Genomic DNA, 18,084 nt, shown 5'->3' with positions numbered 1-18,084 from the left:
CTACTGGAGGATTAGAAGCATCCGATCGGTTTCCAGTCACAATTCAAAGTGTTGGTAATGACCTTTAAAGCCCTACATGGCATTGGGCCAGAATACATCCGGAACCGCCTTCTACCGCACGAATCCCAGCGGCCGATAAGGCCCCACAGAGTTGGCCTTCTCCGTGTCCCGTCGACCAAACAATGTCGTTTGGCGGGCCCCAGGGGAAGAGCCTTCTCTGTGGCAGCCCTGGCCCTCTGGAACCAACTCCCCCCAGAGATTAGAACGGCCCCCACCCTCCTTGTCTTTCGCAAATTACTTAAGACCCACCTTTATCGCCAGGCATGGGGGAGTTAAGTTATCCTTTCCCCCTAGGCTATTACAAGTTATGCATGGTATGTTTGTGTGTATGTATGTTTGGTTTTTTATAATAAGGTTTTTTTAGTTGTTTTTATTAATTGCATTGTTCATGTTGTTTTACCACTGTTGTTCGCCGCCCCGAGTCTGCGGAGAGGGGCAGCATACAAATCCAATTAATAATAATAATAATAATAATAATAATAATAATAATAATAATAATCATCTTTGCCAATTTGGAATACTGAAAATCTCCCATCATTTGACAAGCATGCACGGAAAACATTGGAATTTTAATACGTCTTATCACCAAGTCCCAGGTATATACCGGATATATAGGAACATTTGTCATATCTCTGAATTAATTTGGAAAAGAAAACCTTTTGTTCCTCCACTGCCTGTTCCAGATTTCAGCTTTTTGGAGGTTAATCCTCTGCTAGGCCAGGAACATCTGAAGATTGACAGGTTGTTGGCACAGGTAGAAGAGGAATAGAAGGTTTTGGAATTCTTCAGAAAGTTTTGTTCCTGGAAGATCTGATTTTACACGTTGCTCATTCTGAGTAAAGAAAAACCCTTCGTTTCCAATCGGCTATTTTTAATTTTGTACTTGAGGATGTGGCATGAACCATTTGTTAAAGGTATTTTTTATCTTTGGGATGCATAATCACAAATAAACTTATACAAATGTTGCTATTATCTCACCCACCCCACTTTTTTGCAATGCAATAATTTACTCACTTGTAGGTCAGGACTACATCCTTTAAAAACACAAAAATACATGAATGTATTTATTCGATTTCTATGCCGCCCTTCTGAGACTCGGGCGATACAAGGTGACACCTAGATCGCTTCAGCCTCCTGTTTTGCTTTGCTTTTAGGTCACATCCTTTTCCTGTTCAATGCAAATTATGGTTTTTGGTGATGTGCAAAAGCACCTTCCCCCTGGTTTTTCTCTCTTTGAGCACCTCCGATTGAAATTTTGCTGGTAAAGGAATCACGTCCTTTAAGAGGAGTATATAATTAGACCCAATTAGGGGAGTCCTTGGTGACTCTCTGAGCTTGGTTGTTTTCTTGAAGACATTTCATTACCCATCTAGGTAACATCATCCGCCTCAACCTTTAAAGCAATTTTGTCTTGCAAACCAGTCAAAAGCAAGTACAAGTGCTTAGATTACATCTTTATTCAAAAGGCAGGATTAGATTGGATTTATTAATATACAAGTTACCTTGTAATTCATCTAGTCCACCCCACCTCAAGTGGGAGTCCTTGTACGTGAGATTTACGGCTATTGATTTCTGACAGTCTCAAAATGGGTGAACAGTGCAGTCAGGCAGTAGGAAAAGCAAGTAGAATGCTTGCCTGCATAGCTAGAGGTATAACAAGCAGGAAGAGGGAGATTGTGACCCTGCTGTACAGAGCACTATTGAGACCACATCTGGAGACCTCACCTACAAAAAGATGATAAAATTGAATGGGTCCAAAGACGAGCAACAAAAATGGTGGAAGGCCTTAAGCATAAAATTATCAGGAAAGAGTGAACTCAATCTGTAGAGTCCCCCTTGAGCAAAAACATTTACAATATGTTAATGGATTAAAGTTCAGGAGGGAAGAAATTTTTTAATAGGAAAGTGAAGACAAGAACAAGGGGGCATACTCTGAGGTGAGTTGGGGGAAGATCAGAAGCAACGTGAGAAAATGTTTTACTGAAAGTAGTAGATGCTTGGAACAAATTTCCAGCAGCCGTTGGTAAATCCACAGTAACTGAATTTAAACATGCTTGGGGTAAACATATCCATCGTAAGATAAAATACAGGAAATAGTATAAGGGCAGACTACTTTCAACCTATGTTATGTTGATAGATCGATAAAATGGACCATGAGGTCTTTTTCTGCCGTCTATCTTCTATGTTTCTATATCAGAGGTAGGCAAAGTCGGCTCTTCTATGACTTGTGGACTTCAACTCCCAGAATTCCTGAGCCTATCATGCTAGCTCAGGAATTCTGGGAGTTGAAGTCCACATGTCATAGAAGAGGCAATTTGGCCTACCCCTATTTCGGACAAATGGCAGTCCAATCTCCCTTTGAAAAGAATAGAAATCTCAAGGAGTTCCCATCATGCCCTGCTGGTTGGGGCTTATGGGGGCCGGAGTCCAAGGCCCCCTTCCCGCGGGCGTCCACTGACTTCCCTCAGCCGTTAAAAGGCATTTCCTCCCCCTATTCGAGGGCGGGGCTTGTCTGCCACCCCACCCCTTTCACGCGCCAACCCGAGCAACGGCCGAAAGGAAAGCCCGGGAGATCCACCCTCCCCGCCTTCGCTCGAAACACTCCTGTCCAATAAGAGAGCGGTGTGGCCCTCGGGGAAGGCGGTGCTTCGGGGAACAGGGGGCGTGGCCAGGCGGCGCGAGGGCCAAAGGAGCGGCGAGAGGACGAGGCGCGCTGCGGCTGCCGCACAAAATGGCGGAGGGCGATAACCGGAGCACCAACCTGCTGGTGGGTGAGGAGGGGCGGGCGGGGGAAGAAAGGCAGGGGGACGGCACATTACACGCGAAGGAAGCGGCTGGCCGGAGCTCCAGCGGTTGTGGGGTGGGGGGAAGAAGCGCGTCTGAGGCGGGCGGGAAGAAAGGCTGGTCAGCCAGAGGCGGGTGCGGGGAAGGCTTCTTAAACATACGCCGCTCGTCCCTCAACCGCTTGGAAGGGAAGGGGGGGAAAAAAGAACAAGACGTCCGCAGAGCCCCCCCTTCTCCACCCCCGACGTGTGAACGCAGCCCGCGCGTGCGCATTATATTTTCAGCAGGTTTCGCATTTTCGAGCAGGGGGGAACTCATTTGCACGGGGAAAAAAGGGCGGCCGCCTTCGCACGTTCGCGCTCCACCCGATTCATTTAAAAAAAGAAAAGACGAGGAAGCCTGAGCTGACTAGCTCGGCAGGAGCTGGATTTGCATTCAAGAGTTTGGAACGGGGGGGAGGGGAGAGGAAGGCAGGAGTGACCTTGCGAGGCCGAGCGGGTTGTGCCCCCCCCCCCGTGTTTGCTTAGCTTGTAATTAACGCGGAGTTGCGCAAACTGAGCCCTCCCCCCCCACCGTCCCTCGCCCTCCAGAAATGGTGAGTGTGTCTCAACGCTGGGAAATTTTAAGAAGAGGTTGGACGCTCTTTGGTCTGAAAAGATGTGTATATAGGGTCTCCTGCCTCAATAGGGGGCGTTGGACTAGAACAGGGGTAGGCAAAGTCGGTTCTTTTATGACTTGTGGACTTCACCTCCCAGAATTCCTGAGCCAACCATGCTAGCTCAGGAATTCTGGGAGTTGAAGTCCACATGTCATAGAAGAGCTGACTGTGCCTACCCCTGGACTAAAAGATCTCTTGAGATAGACTAGATTAGAAGACCTCCTAAGGGTGGTGTTGGTTAGAACATGAGTTCTAACTTAAAGTTGCCAGGGTTGGACACCCCTGGACTAGGATACCTCCAAGGTCCCTTCCAACTTTGGTATTCTATTCCACTCCACTCTCTATATTCTATTCCTATTATTTATATTACCGTATTCTGTTCCATTCCACTCCACTTTCTATATTCTATTCCTATTATTTATATTATTGTGTTCTATTCCATTCTCTAAATTCTGTTCCTATTATTTCTAATATTCTATTTCATTCCACTTTCTATATTCTATTCCTATTATTTATATTCTATTTCATTTCATTCCACTCCATTCTATATTCTGTTCCTATTATTTATATTCTATTCCACCCCACTCTCTAAATTCTATTCCTATTATTCTATTCTATTTCTACTTTGATAAAGCCCTGCCGGACCAGCATGGTTGTTTCCTGCCCTCCAGATAGCCTGTCCTGCAATGGCCAAACCAATCTGGAAGATTTCAACACTTAGTTTTGCCCCATTTTGCGACTTTCTTGCCACAGTTCTTACTAATAATAAGAGTAGGAGTGTCCCAAAGTGACCCAACTGCTTCTATGTCTTAAGATGGGTTTAGAACTCACCATCTCCTGGTTTCTAGCACCTTCACCCTACACTAAACTGGTTCTTATGGGAGTTATTCTCCCCACGTCTTGAGATAATGCTGAGGGGGCCTGCCTGGAGGGCTGTATTCCCTGCATCAGGCTGAGGATTGTGGGAATTGTGACCTCCAACTGTTTGGAGGGTACCAGCTTTCCTTGGAAATGACGATTATTAGATTATATTGGACATGCCCAAGGGAAGCCTAAAACTCGCGATTACTGTATCTTGTTTCTAGGTCAGAATGTTTACCATTAAAGTGGTACCTCGTCTTACGAACGCCTCTTCTAACGAATTTTTCGAGATACGAGCCTGCTGTTTTTTAAGATTTTTTTGCCTCTTCTTCGGAAGTATTTTCACCTTACGAACCCAAGCCGCCGCTGCTGGGATGCCCCGCCTCCAGACTCCAGAATGAGTGCTTTCAGAGGCAATGAAAGGGTGTATTTTGAAGAAAGAAAAGGGAGGGGCGGCTTGGAAAGAGCAAAAGAGTTTGCATTAAGAAAGCAAGGAGAACAGAGTGCTTGCAGAGGCAATGAAAGGGTGTGTTTTGAAGAAAAGGGAGGGGCACCCCTCCTTGCCTTCCTCCCCACACACCCTTTCGCTAGCACCCTGCTAGCCTTGCTTCCTCCACCCGCCCCCTTTCGCTGCTCCTCCCTGCCCTCCGTTCGCCTCCCTTCTAAAGTTTGGGATTTTCCTGAAGGATTTGCACACATTATTTGCTTTTACATTGATTCCTATGGGAAACATTATTTCATCTTAATTACGAACCTCGTCACGGAAGGAATTATGTTCGTAAGATGAGGTACCACTATACACAGCAAACTGGTTCTCTGTCTGCATGTGGGCTGCCAACTAGTGTTACAGAGCATAACCACTTTCACTTCCCACACCCATTAGTTAGGTATCTCATTGCCATTTGATTGACAGTTGTTGTGAAAGCCTGCATCCCTACAAGATCACTGAAGGTGAGCGAGCCTTAAGGAAAAATTCCCTTTGAAAAATGCAGTACTTGGTAGACCTTCCTTACATGTCTTGCTGCTGAATTATATAACACCATATTCCTTTTCTGCAAATGTACTTCTTGCTTGCTGAACTAATATATGCCCAGAGCTATTTAAAGGATTTAAAAAAAGAGTTTCATTTTGCTGGTTTTTCTGACAGAACTGTGGATTTTCCTCTATGGTTTCAAGAAATAAGAATAGAATAGAATAGAATTTTATTGGCCAAGTGTGATTGGACTCACAATGAATTTGTCTTGGTGCAGATGCTCTCAGCGTACATAAAATAAAATATACATTTGTCAAGAATCATGTGGTACGACACTTAGTGATTGTCATAGGGGTCAAATAAGCAATGAAGAAGCAATATTAATAAAAATCTTAGGATATAAGCAACAAGTTACAGTCATACAGTCAACATGGGAGGAAATGGGTGATGGGAATGATGAGAAAAACTAGTAGAATAGAAGTGCAGATTTAGTAGAAAGTCTGACAGTGTTGAGGGAATTATTTGTTTAGTAGAGTGATGGCGTTCAGAAAAAAACTGTTCTTGTGTCTAGTTGTCTTGGTGTGCAGTGCTCTGTAGCGGCGTTTTGAGGGTAGGAGCTAACTTATCTGCTAAGATAGCTATGGTAATAGGAAGAGGAACAAGCCAGGTGTTTTGTTAAGGGTACCAAATTTGTTCCAGTGATTCAGCAAGGCCTGGTACACAACATTTAGCTAAACTCAGATCTTTTCTCTGACGGTTCTCACCCTCCCCACAGTTACAAGTCTTCAGTTATAAATTATTCTAAATTTAACATCAAGAAAGAAATCTTGCAGATGTCATTATTTTAAAATATCCTCCTTATGAGATGTACATACCTTTTAATATTTTGCTGCAGGCCGCAGAGACAGCTGGCTTGGAAGAACAGTTGCAGGGATGGGGTGAAGTGATCCTGGTGACTGACAAGATCCTTCGCTGGGAAAAAACATGGTTTCCAGCTGCCATGCTTTCTGCTGTTTCTCTTATCTTTCTGTAAGTTACATCACTTTAACATTACTTTCCAATAATTATTTTGACTGAATTGGTAGGTATGTTTTCGAGACGTCCTTCCTGGCCGGCTGAAACGTAGACTCCAGGAAGGACGTCTCCATGACGTCAAAGCTCCGCACATGGAATTCCCTATTGGGATTCCCCACCTCCGTTTGAGCCTCCTGACCGGCCCGACAGCTCCGCGGCTCTTTTGCAAAGCTGACAGCCGGGCGGCGGGGCTTCTCAGCGTCCTCCTGAACCCAAACGACGAACCCAAACTTTTGCCGAACTTCGGGGTCCGGCGTTCAGGAGAACACCGAGAAGGCCCCCCCGGCTGTTTCAAAAGGCGACAGCTGGGCGGCGGGGCTTCTCGGCGGCCTCCCGAACCCGGAAGTTCGGCAAAAGTTCGGGTTTGGCGTTCAGGTTCGGGAGGACGCCGAGAAGCCCCCTGGTTGTTTCAAAAGGCGACAGCCGGTCGATGTCGTCCAGCGGAGCACCATTTTTGTGTGTGTGGGGGTCCTTGCACGCATTAATTGACTTTACATTGTCCTCCTATGGGAAACATTGTTTCGTCTTACGAACTTTTCGCCTTACGAACCTCCTCCGGGAACCAATTAAGTTTGTAAGACGAGGTATTATTGGCTTAACGGAATGGCTGCTCTGTGAGATTTAAGGAGAGCTTGGCCTCCGGACAGAGGTAACACAATAGCCTGTTTTTCTTCAACTGAACTCCTTAACTTAAGACCTGCTGGCTGAGTGACAGCAGAAATAAGCCGAAGGCAGCTGATCTCTCGGCAGAACTTATGAAATGAGATGCATGACGGATTGCAGATACAGAAAGTGCTGGTAGTGTTCCCCTAGAACATGCTTATGCCCTACTTTCTAACTGCTGCCAAAAGAGGGCAGGGGTGGGGGGGAAACCCCGCAACACCAGCATAAAATCTGAATTTGGAAAACAACAGATCGCTCGCGTTAAACTTTACCGTGACTCGAAGTCACAGGATGAAGTTAAAAGAGGTTAGAATAATTTATTTAAATGCAAAACATTCTGAGAACTCAACAGTCTTACATTTCCTTGTTTGGGAACTATTTGAAGACTCCCAGCCCTGTGTTGTGCCAGAACCACAATTAAGGTGTTATCAATCACATGGCTGAAGTTATGTCTAGTGTTAAACACGCAGGGTTGTAAGAAAAACTTTTGAACCCGTTTTTTTCCCCACTGCGGACTTTCTCTCCCAGAGGAATGTTTCCTTTGCAGCCATTGAATTCATGTTTGTGCAAACATGTAGCTGTTCTAAGTGTCAAAATAGATGATGCACTTTGTCCCTTGTAACATACTAGCTTTTTAAAAAAAATAAATGGGAGCCATTGGTTACTGAATTTAGATATTTTTTTTTTCTGGCTTAATTTACAATTCATTTGATTTATAGCAGCAATATTCACCAACTAATACAGAAATCAAAGCAATATTCACAGTATAAAATAAAAATAATGCTGCCTGGGCGTGATGTATATATTGTCTTATTGTTTTTTATTTTTATTTGTCCATAGGGTTTTTTGTATTAGTGGTTTTTTAATATTGAAAAATTAATAAAGACTATTTTAAAAAACCTTCCAAGAAACTTTCAGAGTTCTTGGTCCTTTTCCTCTCTTGTTCTCTATATATTTAGAGAATTATTAGGTTGGGGAGGAGACCAGTTGTTACAATTCAATCCTAGTTTCTTTGACAGGTTGGTAATGAAACTCGGTGTCTTTCAAAGTCCAGTAGGTTTTCCCTTTGGTTCAGCTCCCTCTTAATACCTGCTAAGCTTGTTCTCCCATTAGTCAAGTTATGTTTCTGTTGCAGAAACAAGATACTGTACTTTGCAAAACAATATTTTTTTTCATATCTGTACTTGTTCCTGCCCCTTTCCCACTTCATCCAATGGACTTGTTATTATGTATCAGTTGCAATTTTTAATTAAAGTGCACCATGCATACTAATCCTCGTGTTTCGCCTTCTACAAGCTAGATAGAATTTCACATGTTTAATTACACAGTGCTTGTAGAGACGTTGGAGGTGTCATGGTAGAACATGAATGTGACTTGTAATTTTGCATGCAGATGATATTGTTGGCTGAGAACCCAGCGAATGATTGGCAATAAATACTAGATCAATTCTGACGAAACAAGAAAGGTTGCATTGGTTAAAATTAATCTAATTTTTAAATCAAAATGTAATTAAAAATCAAATTGCTGTCCTTCCTATATGAGGCGTCTAATGGATAAAATTGCTCGAAACTGCTTTGAACTGAACGTTGCCTTGAACACAACAGTCTAATTTGGTTGCCTGGAAGGTTTCAGCTTGTTGGTTTTAAGGAATTGGTCCAGGGTATTTGGGGCGGCAAGCTAGATATTTATTGATTGATTGATTGATTGATTGATTGGATTTGTATGCCGCCCCTCTCCAGAGACTCTGGGCGGCTAACAGCAACAATAAAGCAGTGTACAATAGTAGTCTGATGTTAGGAATAATTAAAAGCCCATTAATATAAAAAACCAAACATACATACAGACATACCATGCATAGAATTGTAAAGGCCTAGGGGGAAGAGGGTCTCAATTCCACCATGCCTGACGGCAGAGGTGGGTTTTAAGCAGCTTACGAAAGGCAAGGAGGGTGGGGGCAATTCTAATCTTTGGGGGGAGTTGGTTCCAGAGGGCCGGGGCCGCCACAGAGAAGGCTCTTCCCCTGGGTCCGCCAAGCGACATTCTTTAGTTGACGGGACCCGGAGAAGATCCACTCTGTGGGACCTAACTAGTCGCTGGGATTCGTGCAGCAGAAGGCGGTCCCTGAGATAATCTGGTCCGGTGCCATGAAGGGCTTTATAAGTCATAACCAACACTTTGAATTGTGATCGGAAACTGATCGGCAACCAATGCAGACTGCGGAGTGTTGGTGTAACATGGGCATATTTGGGAAAGCCCATGATTGCTCTCGCAGCTGCATTCTGCACGATCTGAAGTTTCCGAACATTTTTCAAAGGTAGATATGTATGGATGACTGCAAAGTACTGTACTGCCTTTGAAGACTGTTTGGAAGTTGCAGCTGGTCCACAATGCAACAGGTTAGTTAAGTGTACAAATTAGTATGCTTAGGTAGCCTCATGGCTGAAGAAGGTACACTGGGTTTCAATAGTGTAATTCAAAAGTGCTGGTTGTTATTCACCAGATCCTTTATGGCACAAGGTTGGGTAACTTGCAGGTCTGCCGGTTTGGTTTGGTTTGGTTTGGTTTGCATATGTTTTGCTTTAATTGTTGCATTACTTTCTCAATTCTCCCTTTGTTTCAACAGGTTGATCTACTATTTGGACCCCTCTGTTCTTTCAGGCGTTTCCTGCTTTGTCATGTTGCTTTGTCTGGCTGACTATCTGGTACCTGCTCTTGCTCCTAGAATCTTTGGCTCCAGTAAATGGTATGTTTGAATACTGAAATCCATGAATGGTTCCAATAAATAAAGAAGGAAGGAGGGAGGGAGGGAGAGAGAACATAAGAAGAGCCATGCTGAATCAGGCCAAAGCCCATCGAGTCCAGCATTCTGTGTCACACAGTGGCCCACCAATTGTCCATGGGGATCTTGAGCAGAAAGAGAAGGCAAGACCCTCCCTTTCCTATGACCCCTGACAAATGGTACTCAAGGGAATCGGGCCTGCCTCACCCAACAAAAAGCGGCACATGGACATCCATTTCAATAAACATCTATGATACACTTGGCATCCATGAATCTGTCTAATTCTGCCTTGAAGCTATCAAGCCTGACAGCTGTCACGACCTCTTCTGGAAGTGAATTCCATAAACCAATAACCCTCTGGGTGAAGAAATATTTCCCTTTATTTATCCACAGAGAGAGAGAGAAAGAAAGTCACTCAAAAGAAATGAGCACTGATCAACCCTTCACTGTGTGAACTGTATGTGTTGGTCAGAGAAAAAAAGTTGGGAATAATACAGCCCTCCTTGAAAAAAATCTGCCTACTTCTGACTCTTTCCACTACAGTAGTACCTCTAGATACGAGCTGCTTCACATGCGAGTATTCCAAGATTCGGGATACGAGCCGAGCGTCCACTAGGTGGCGCAAGAATCCTTGCTTCTGGTTATCTCGGAGGGGAAAAACAAAGTCTAAAAGCCATTTGTTCCAGATACGAGTTGTTCGACATACAAGCTCCCTTCTGGAACGAATTAAACTCGTATCTAGAGGTACTACCGTATTGCCAACCTCGTCATTGGCTGAGTCCTGGGTGGGTAACTTTACAACTTGTGGACTTCAATTTCCAATTCCTGCTGGCTCGGGAATTCTGGGAGTTGAAGTCCACTGGTTGTAAAGTTGCTATGGTTGCCCAGTCCTGGGCTGAGTCAATCTCCTCTTCAGTTTCTCTCTCTCTCTCTTATTTTACTTACTTAATAAACATAACATGCACCACTAGCACACTCTCAGGATATTTTGAGATAATGCAATAAGGAACCTCCTTGTTGCAGATGAGGACCCGGATTGTGGGGGCAATATGCTGGCTCTGTTAAAAAGTGCTGTTGCTAACATGTTGTAAGCCGCCCTGAGTCTAAGGAGAAGAGCGGCATAAAAATCAAATAAATAAATCATCATTTTATTTATTTATTTATTTATTTATTGGATTTGTATGCCGCCCCTCTCCACAGACTTGGGGCGGCTAACAACAATGATAAAAAACAACATGTAACAATCCAATTTAATAAAACAAGTAAAAACCCTTATTATAAAAACCAAACACACACAAACATACCATACATAACTTGTAATGGCCTAAGGGAAGGAATATCTTAACTCCCCAATGCCTGGCGACAAAGGTGGGTCTTGAGTAATTTGCGAAAGACAAGGAGGGTGGGGGCCGTTCTAATCTCTGGGGGGAGTTGATTCCAGAGGGCCGGGGCCGCCACAGAGAAGGCTCTTCCCCTGGGGCCCGCCAAACGACATTGTTTGGTCGACGGGACCCGGAGAAGGCCAACTCTGTGGGACCTTATTGCCCGCTGGGATTCGTGCGGTAGAAGGCGGTTCCGGATGTATTCTGGTCCAATGCCATGTAGGGCTTTAAAGGTCAGTACCAACACTTTGAATTGTGACCGGAAACCGATCGGCAGCCAGTGCAGGCCGCGGAGTGTTGCAGAAACGTGGGCAAATCTAGGAAGCCCCACGATGGCTCTCGCGGCCGCATTCTGCACGATCTGAAGTTTCCGAACACTTTTCAAAGGTAGCCCCATGTAGAGAGCATTGCATTTGCTGACCCAGCTACATAAAATGGAAGGAGATAGCACTATGTATGTAAACCCCTTAAGTTCCTGTTACAGAAAGTAGGGTACGAACCAAATAAATATTCAATGGAAAACTGCCACCCTAAATTAAACTTCTGCTTGTACTTTGCAATATGTTCTACATCCCAATGTGGTCAGTGTGAATGGATGCAGATTCTATATAATACAAATAGTGACATAGAATATATTGGATCAACTAAGATCTTAAATGTATGGAAAACCTAACATAATAGCCAGGGGTAATAAGGCCAAGGAGATACTTTGCGGGTGTAGGAAAAGTGGAAGGAGAGTAAATTGAGCCGGGGTGGCGCAGCAGGTAGAGTGCTTTACTGCAGGTCACTGAAGCTGACTGTAGATCTGTAGGCCAGCGGTTCAAATCACCTCCCCCTTGCCCATGTTGTTTTGTTGATTGATTGACTGTGTGCCTGTTTTTTATATATACTGTTTTTATGAGATTATTAATTTTAAATTGTAAAGCTGACTGTAGATCTGTAGGCCAGCGGTTCAAAACACCTCCCCCTTGCCCATGTTGTTTTGTTGATTGATTGACTGTGTGCCTGTTTTTTATATATACTGTTTTTATGAGATTATTAATTTTAAATTGTAACTAGATGGGTGGGCATTGGATTTGGTATTATATACTGTACTGTTTTTTATTGTTGTTGTGAGCCGCCCCGAGTTTGCAGAGAGGGGCGGCATATAAATCCAATAAATCTAATCTAACCTAAATCTCATCACCGGCTCAAGGTTGACTCAGCCTTCCATCCTTCCGAGGTGGGTAAAATGAGGACCCGGATTGTGGGGGCAATATGCTGGCTTGGTTAAAAAGTGCTATTGCTAACATGTTGTAAGCCGCCCTGAGTTTAAGGAGAAGGGCGGCATAAAAATCGAATAAATAAATGAATGAATGATAAATGTGTAGGCAGGGTTGAACATTTTGTTCAGGAGAAGAAAAATATTGGTGATTTGCTTTGAAAACTTTCTTAAAGGACAACTGAACAACAGCAGCGCTTCCATGAAATTTGCAGCAACCTGGTGAAAACGCGCCGCAAAATCGTTGGCTGGTGGAGACGCCTCTTCACATTTAAGGAAGAAAAGCCTAAAATGGTAATTTATTTGTTTTTCAGAAGATCTTCCAATCCCGTAACGTACCTCAGTCTAGGCTATAGTCTGTGTAGTAAAATCAAAGTCTATGGAAATTCTCAGTCCAAGTCATGGTTGTCCCCAAAATATTTTTTTTTCAAAAGGCAACTCTACTTCCTTTGTTTTTCTTTGAAGACATTTTCCTTCTCATCCAAGAAGCTTCTAACTTCATCCAAAAACTTCACTTTCTTCTCATCCAAGAATCTTTTCCAATTCACGAAGAACTAAACAGACCTGAAGAAGTGAGTTGAGTTTGAGTGAGAAGCAAAACTTTTTCAAGAAAAAGTCCAGTTGCCTTTTGAAAAAGCACCTTTGGGATAATAAAATAAAAGGCTTTAATTGCTTCACCTGAGTTGCATTTATTTAATGAGCATCCATCTTTGATTTAAATTAAGTTTTGAAATGTGGACTTTCGAAAGTGCACTTACCATCTGTTGTGATTCAGCCTGAGGCTCCTCAGGGACCGGCTGGAGCTCTGCCAGATCCATGCCCAGAGGAGGAGGACAGTGACCAGGAGGGGGAGGACCAGGCAGACGGGGGAGAGGAACGTCAGGAAGAAGAGGAGGGAGAGCAGCCTGAGACCCCCGGGGGGGCCTCTCCCCAGCTAGTAGCCTGGATTCATTGGATGAAGACGCACAGGCTATAATAGACATGAGGCAGAGACGTGCAGCTCAAAGAAGGGGCCAATTAGAAAGATATTTCCATCCCTGAATTGGCAACAGCTGGGTTTGGGTGTGGTTCTCCTCAGCAGGGTTGAAAAGGCAGGCCCGCCCTTACAGTCTTGTGGAGAGTTATCAACTGGGAGTCCTGTGACCTTGCTTCGATTCTTGGCGTCGCTGATCTTGGCTTGTGGCCTAGAAGGCTGAAAGACTTGGGGGAGGCGTGGGTTTTATTATCTCCAGTGTTGTTTTTGCCAGCAAGAATCCTGTTTTATTGCCTGGCCTTCGTGAAACCTCTGTGAAGCTTCATAGTGTTCCTGTCTGTAAGAACAGTTTTTGTTACCTTTGTTTGCTTTCAATTATATAAACTGCCTTTGCTTTTTAGCAGTGTGTCTGGATACTCTTTTTGGTTGGTGTTGGCGTCTGGGGGGACCCAGACAGAACACCATCTAATTATATTTTGTTTTTACTTGATAGCAGTAACTTTACCAGGAGTCCCTGACAGTATTTTCATGCATTTATGCTTTGAGGATAGTCAGATGATCACATCTTTGAATCAGTATGTAAAATAAAATCTTATCCAGAATAAGCCAATGGACTGTTTTGTTGTTAACAGCCAAGAGGAAATACTGAACTGAATAAAGCATTTTATAATGCCTTCACAAGCTGTACTTTATAATGATTCTGTATGATCTCTCTTCTAGTACTTCACAACAATGGTGTGTTTGTTAGCTGTGATCGCTTGGATAGGACAACAAGTTCATAACCTCTTCCTCACTTATCTTGTTGGTAAGCAATAGATAAAGCCCTCAGGCCTTGTTCTGTCGGGCTCTCTGGTACACTCCTCCCCAAAAATTCACAGGTACAAATTTCAGACACACGCACGTTTGAAAATTAAAAACAATGTTCTTTATAATGAAAATTCACATAAACTAAGCCCTCTTTTGGTATAGCAAAGAGCACTGGTCTCCAAACAAACTGGTAGTTTGTACAACTCCCTTATCAGTTTTGTGATACTTAGCTTGCAGCTGTGAGGCAATTCACCGTCCTTCTTCTTTCACAAAGTGAAACACACTTTGCCCTGGTTTAGTTTCAAAGCGGGGAAAAATCAGCACACAAAAAGTCAGTCAGTAAAGCAGTCACGAAACACAACGATCAGATAATCCTTCACTAATCACCACAGCCCCACTCAACCACAGGTGGCCTCATTTTCTTTGATAATAATCTCTCGGTTGTTGTTGCCTATGCATCGCTCTCCGCATGTGTGGCTGTATCATTAACTCTTGTTCTGAATCCAAGGAGGAGCTAGATAATTGATCTCCTTCTGAGCTGTCTGCCCCACTCTCCTCCTCCCTGTCACTCATGTCTTCTTGGTCAGAGGAGCCTTCATCAACAGATTCCACTGGGGGCAAAACAGGCCTGCAGCATGTGGATGTCTCCCCCACATCCACAATCCTTGGGGCAGGAGCTGGGCCAGGGCTAACCACAACAGGCCTGGGATGAAATGTAGTTGTCATCTGCAGGCAGGTGGGAACTTTTAAAGTAGCAAATGCAGAAATCAAACCTGGAACTGAAAAAGACTTAAAATGATAACTTGTTTTTATTTTATTTAAAATATTTTAAATTGTAAATTATTAGATTTGTTAATGAACTGTTTTATTGTGTTGTGAGCCGCCCCGAGTCTACGGAGAGGGGCGGCATACAAATCTAATTAATAATAATAATAATAATAATAATAATAATAATAATAATAATAATAATAATAATTTTGCTTTTTTTAAAGTGTGCTTCGTCTTGTTGTTTCCTGGATTAAACAAACACGGGGTAATTTCCAAATACGCTGGAATGGCAAAAAGAGAGGTCAACAAACTCCTGAAGCACAAAGAAAAGAAAAACGAATGAAGTGTCGCTTGCTCCCTCGCCCAAATATATAATTCTGTTCTGGGAACAATTCAGATGACTCGCTGCGTATTTAATAGTATAGAAGTGCTTATACCAGCCATTGCCTTTTTAACTTTAACGTGGGACCTTTTTCTGCTGTATACAACTCCCAACCACGTGGTCCCCAAACCACACATTAAATGCAATGTGTTAACACAGACGTCATTCTTCTTCTAGTAAGTGTGATTAGCAATCTCTAGTGTAATAAGGCTGTGAGATCAATAATTATTGGTGATGGTAAGCTGATTATAATTGTGTGGGGCTATCCTGTGTTAATATTTTTGGTGTAAAAGATAGCTGAACTTTCTGTATCCCTTCTAAGTGTTTTATGGAGACACACTGGACTGACCAGATTTATTTGGCAATATCCTCCAGATTAAATGAATACAATTTCATATTTTAAATTGTGGATTACAGTGATTTGAATAAGGAAGGCTGCTAGAATTGTGCATCAATGTTAATCCCTATCTCTGTAATAAAAATGTATTGCACTGGAACTATACAGGAAACAGGCTTAAAAAGCGAAATCAGCTTTTTATTTTATTTTGTTTAAATTGCTGTAATTTTGATGTCTTGTTCTCATGATTTTTAACAAACATCGTCTAAAAATGTGTTGAAAAATACTTGATGCATCCATCTTGTGAACACATTTGTTTTCTTATTGCTATTTTGCTTTTAATTTGAATGAAAATAACTATGTCCTATTTGTCTCCAATGTGAATTTAAATTTTATAATTTCAAATGAATGAACAGTATTATTCGCAGTTTGAAAGCAGTCGAGGAACCTTAATGCTTTCTTGTTGTTTTTAAATTACCTTTAGGCTTTCTTTCCAGAAAATTAAGGGTTGTTAGGAAATGTAATACTTTTAGATTATTGCCTTAGATCTGTCTCCTTCAAAGTAATAAGCTATCACTATAAATTTTTACAGTTTTCAATTAAATAAAGGAGCACATTTTTTTTTAAAAAAAAAATCTGTTTTGGGCAAAATTGGTTTGGCTGGATAAGTTGGACCATGTTTTTCCTTTATTTGCCTAGAATTAATATGAATATGCCATAGTGATACGGTGATGATCAACATAAAAACTACCCAGCTCACTCAAAAGTATTATTCCCTGCTGGGCTTAAGCACATCTAAATTATCTTGATCCTTTTTTTCCATGGCAAAATTTGCTTTTGCCAGTAGTAGCTGTTGCTGGACTAATAAGTGTGGGATGAGAAACAGGCACAAGGTAATTATTGGCAATGCAGATATTTGGTTGAGAGATTTAATTACTGTAGTTGTAATAACTTATTAGAATCTAGTGCTACACAGAGCTCCAGATAAATTAATTTCAATATGATACCAAACCCATAGTGGTTTGTGGTATTAGAATTTACTTTTGAAGAAATTAAACTCTCCTGTTTGAGAATGCCAAATTGGTTCAACATTGTAGGAATGCCTTTCACTTTTAGCAACTTTACTTTTAGATATTGGATAGTTACTTAAATACTACTCAACGTTCCTAAGAGTAAGAAAGGCTGTATCTTTGTCCGGTGAAGACTTTGAGATTAGAGCCCTGTCACAACAATTTATTTCTCTAAAATGTGCGTCCTTTCATTCTAGTAAAACAATAGCAGAAGCACAAGCAAATGACAAAAAGTGTTTTGATAAATTGATTTGAAGAAGTCATTTTTAGTTTAGGTTTTTTTTAAAAGCACACTACTGTCACTCCCTTTCTCTTTTTAATTATTTTTTCCTTGGATTGTAATGCAGTGTTTTAAATGAGCAAAACGATATTGTAAGAGGAAAGAAGCTCCCCACGTGTAAAAGTAGGACAGTACATGTGGAGTGGAAGTTAGGATAAGTTTTGCGTGCTGGTCATTTTATGTCCTTTCCTTTGTGTTAAATGTGTAATATAGATGGATGTTAATGTATATTTAAGAAACTAAAAGTTGAATAAAAATGTGAATAGAAGAAAAATGTGAGTAAAGTTTTATTGAAGGTCAATGCCAGCCCCAGTCTCTAGTTATTTAATAATTATCCAGAAACCCCACAGCAAAACCTGTCTGCTATTCTCAGTAAGCTGCTGAGATCTTTTTTTTTTTAAAGATATTTTTTAAAGTTTTTCCATTAAAAAAACATATAACATACAACCGGAGAACCATAGTCAAAAACAACAACAATTACAACAACCAAAACAAAACAAAAACAGGAAGAAAAAAAATCACATACTATGTTATCTTTAACTTATTTCATGTTTTGTGGGGAGGAAGAAGGAAAATTAAAGGAGCAATAGACAAAAGTCTAAGTTTCATTTTGTTATTCGGCCAATATTGAGTTGTCGGTGTTCCGTCATTCTTGGTTAATTAAGAATTTATCCATAAGTTTATTATTTATTTACCGCCTTATGTTAAGGTTATCTTTAGTATTGGTAACTTAAAAATTATTATTTCTATACATAAATTACATGTATATATATATATAATTACTGTAATTTCATTGTTGCTGAGATCTTGATAGTTTGTTTCTTCTCATTTTTTCTTAACTTGCTCTTTACTTATTGACAAGCTGTACACCATTTTTGGGTCAGTAATATCGAATCCCAGCTTATTTCTATAATTGCACTTTGAGCACAGCATTGAGAGACAAATTATCTGGGTTAAAAACTGACTTTTAAA

At 41.8% G+C, this 18,084-nt stretch overlaps 1 protein-coding gene across 1 annotated transcript; it reads left to right on the top strand.

The window, feature by feature from the left end:
* The first annotated feature begins 2,565 nt into the window (after positions 1–2,565).
* ARL6IP1 (ARL6 interacting reticulophagy regulator 1) lies at positions 2,566–17,386 on the top strand. The gene is made up of 6 exons (XM_070761138.1): positions 2,566–2,827; positions 6,232–6,365; positions 9,697–9,816; positions 12,672–12,789; positions 14,189–14,273; positions 15,268–17,386. The coding sequence occupies exons 1-6, from the start codon at positions 2,792–2,794 to the stop codon at positions 15,384–15,386; spliced, it is 612 nt and encodes a 203-aa protein (XP_070617239.1). The 5' UTR covers positions 2,566–2,791; the 3' UTR covers positions 15,387–17,386.
* Positions 17,387–18,084: the final 698 nt, after the last annotated feature.

The sequence above is a fragment of the Erythrolamprus reginae genome, chromosome 9 (genome assembly GCF_031021105.1).
Source record: "Erythrolamprus reginae isolate rEryReg1 chromosome 9, rEryReg1.hap1, whole genome shotgun sequence".
NCBI classification, from domain to species: Eukaryota; Metazoa; Chordata; class Lepidosauria; order Squamata; family Dipsadidae; genus Erythrolamprus; species Erythrolamprus reginae.
Note: the sequence above shows the minus strand (reverse complement) of the source record. Positions and strands in the feature narration are given on the sequence as shown.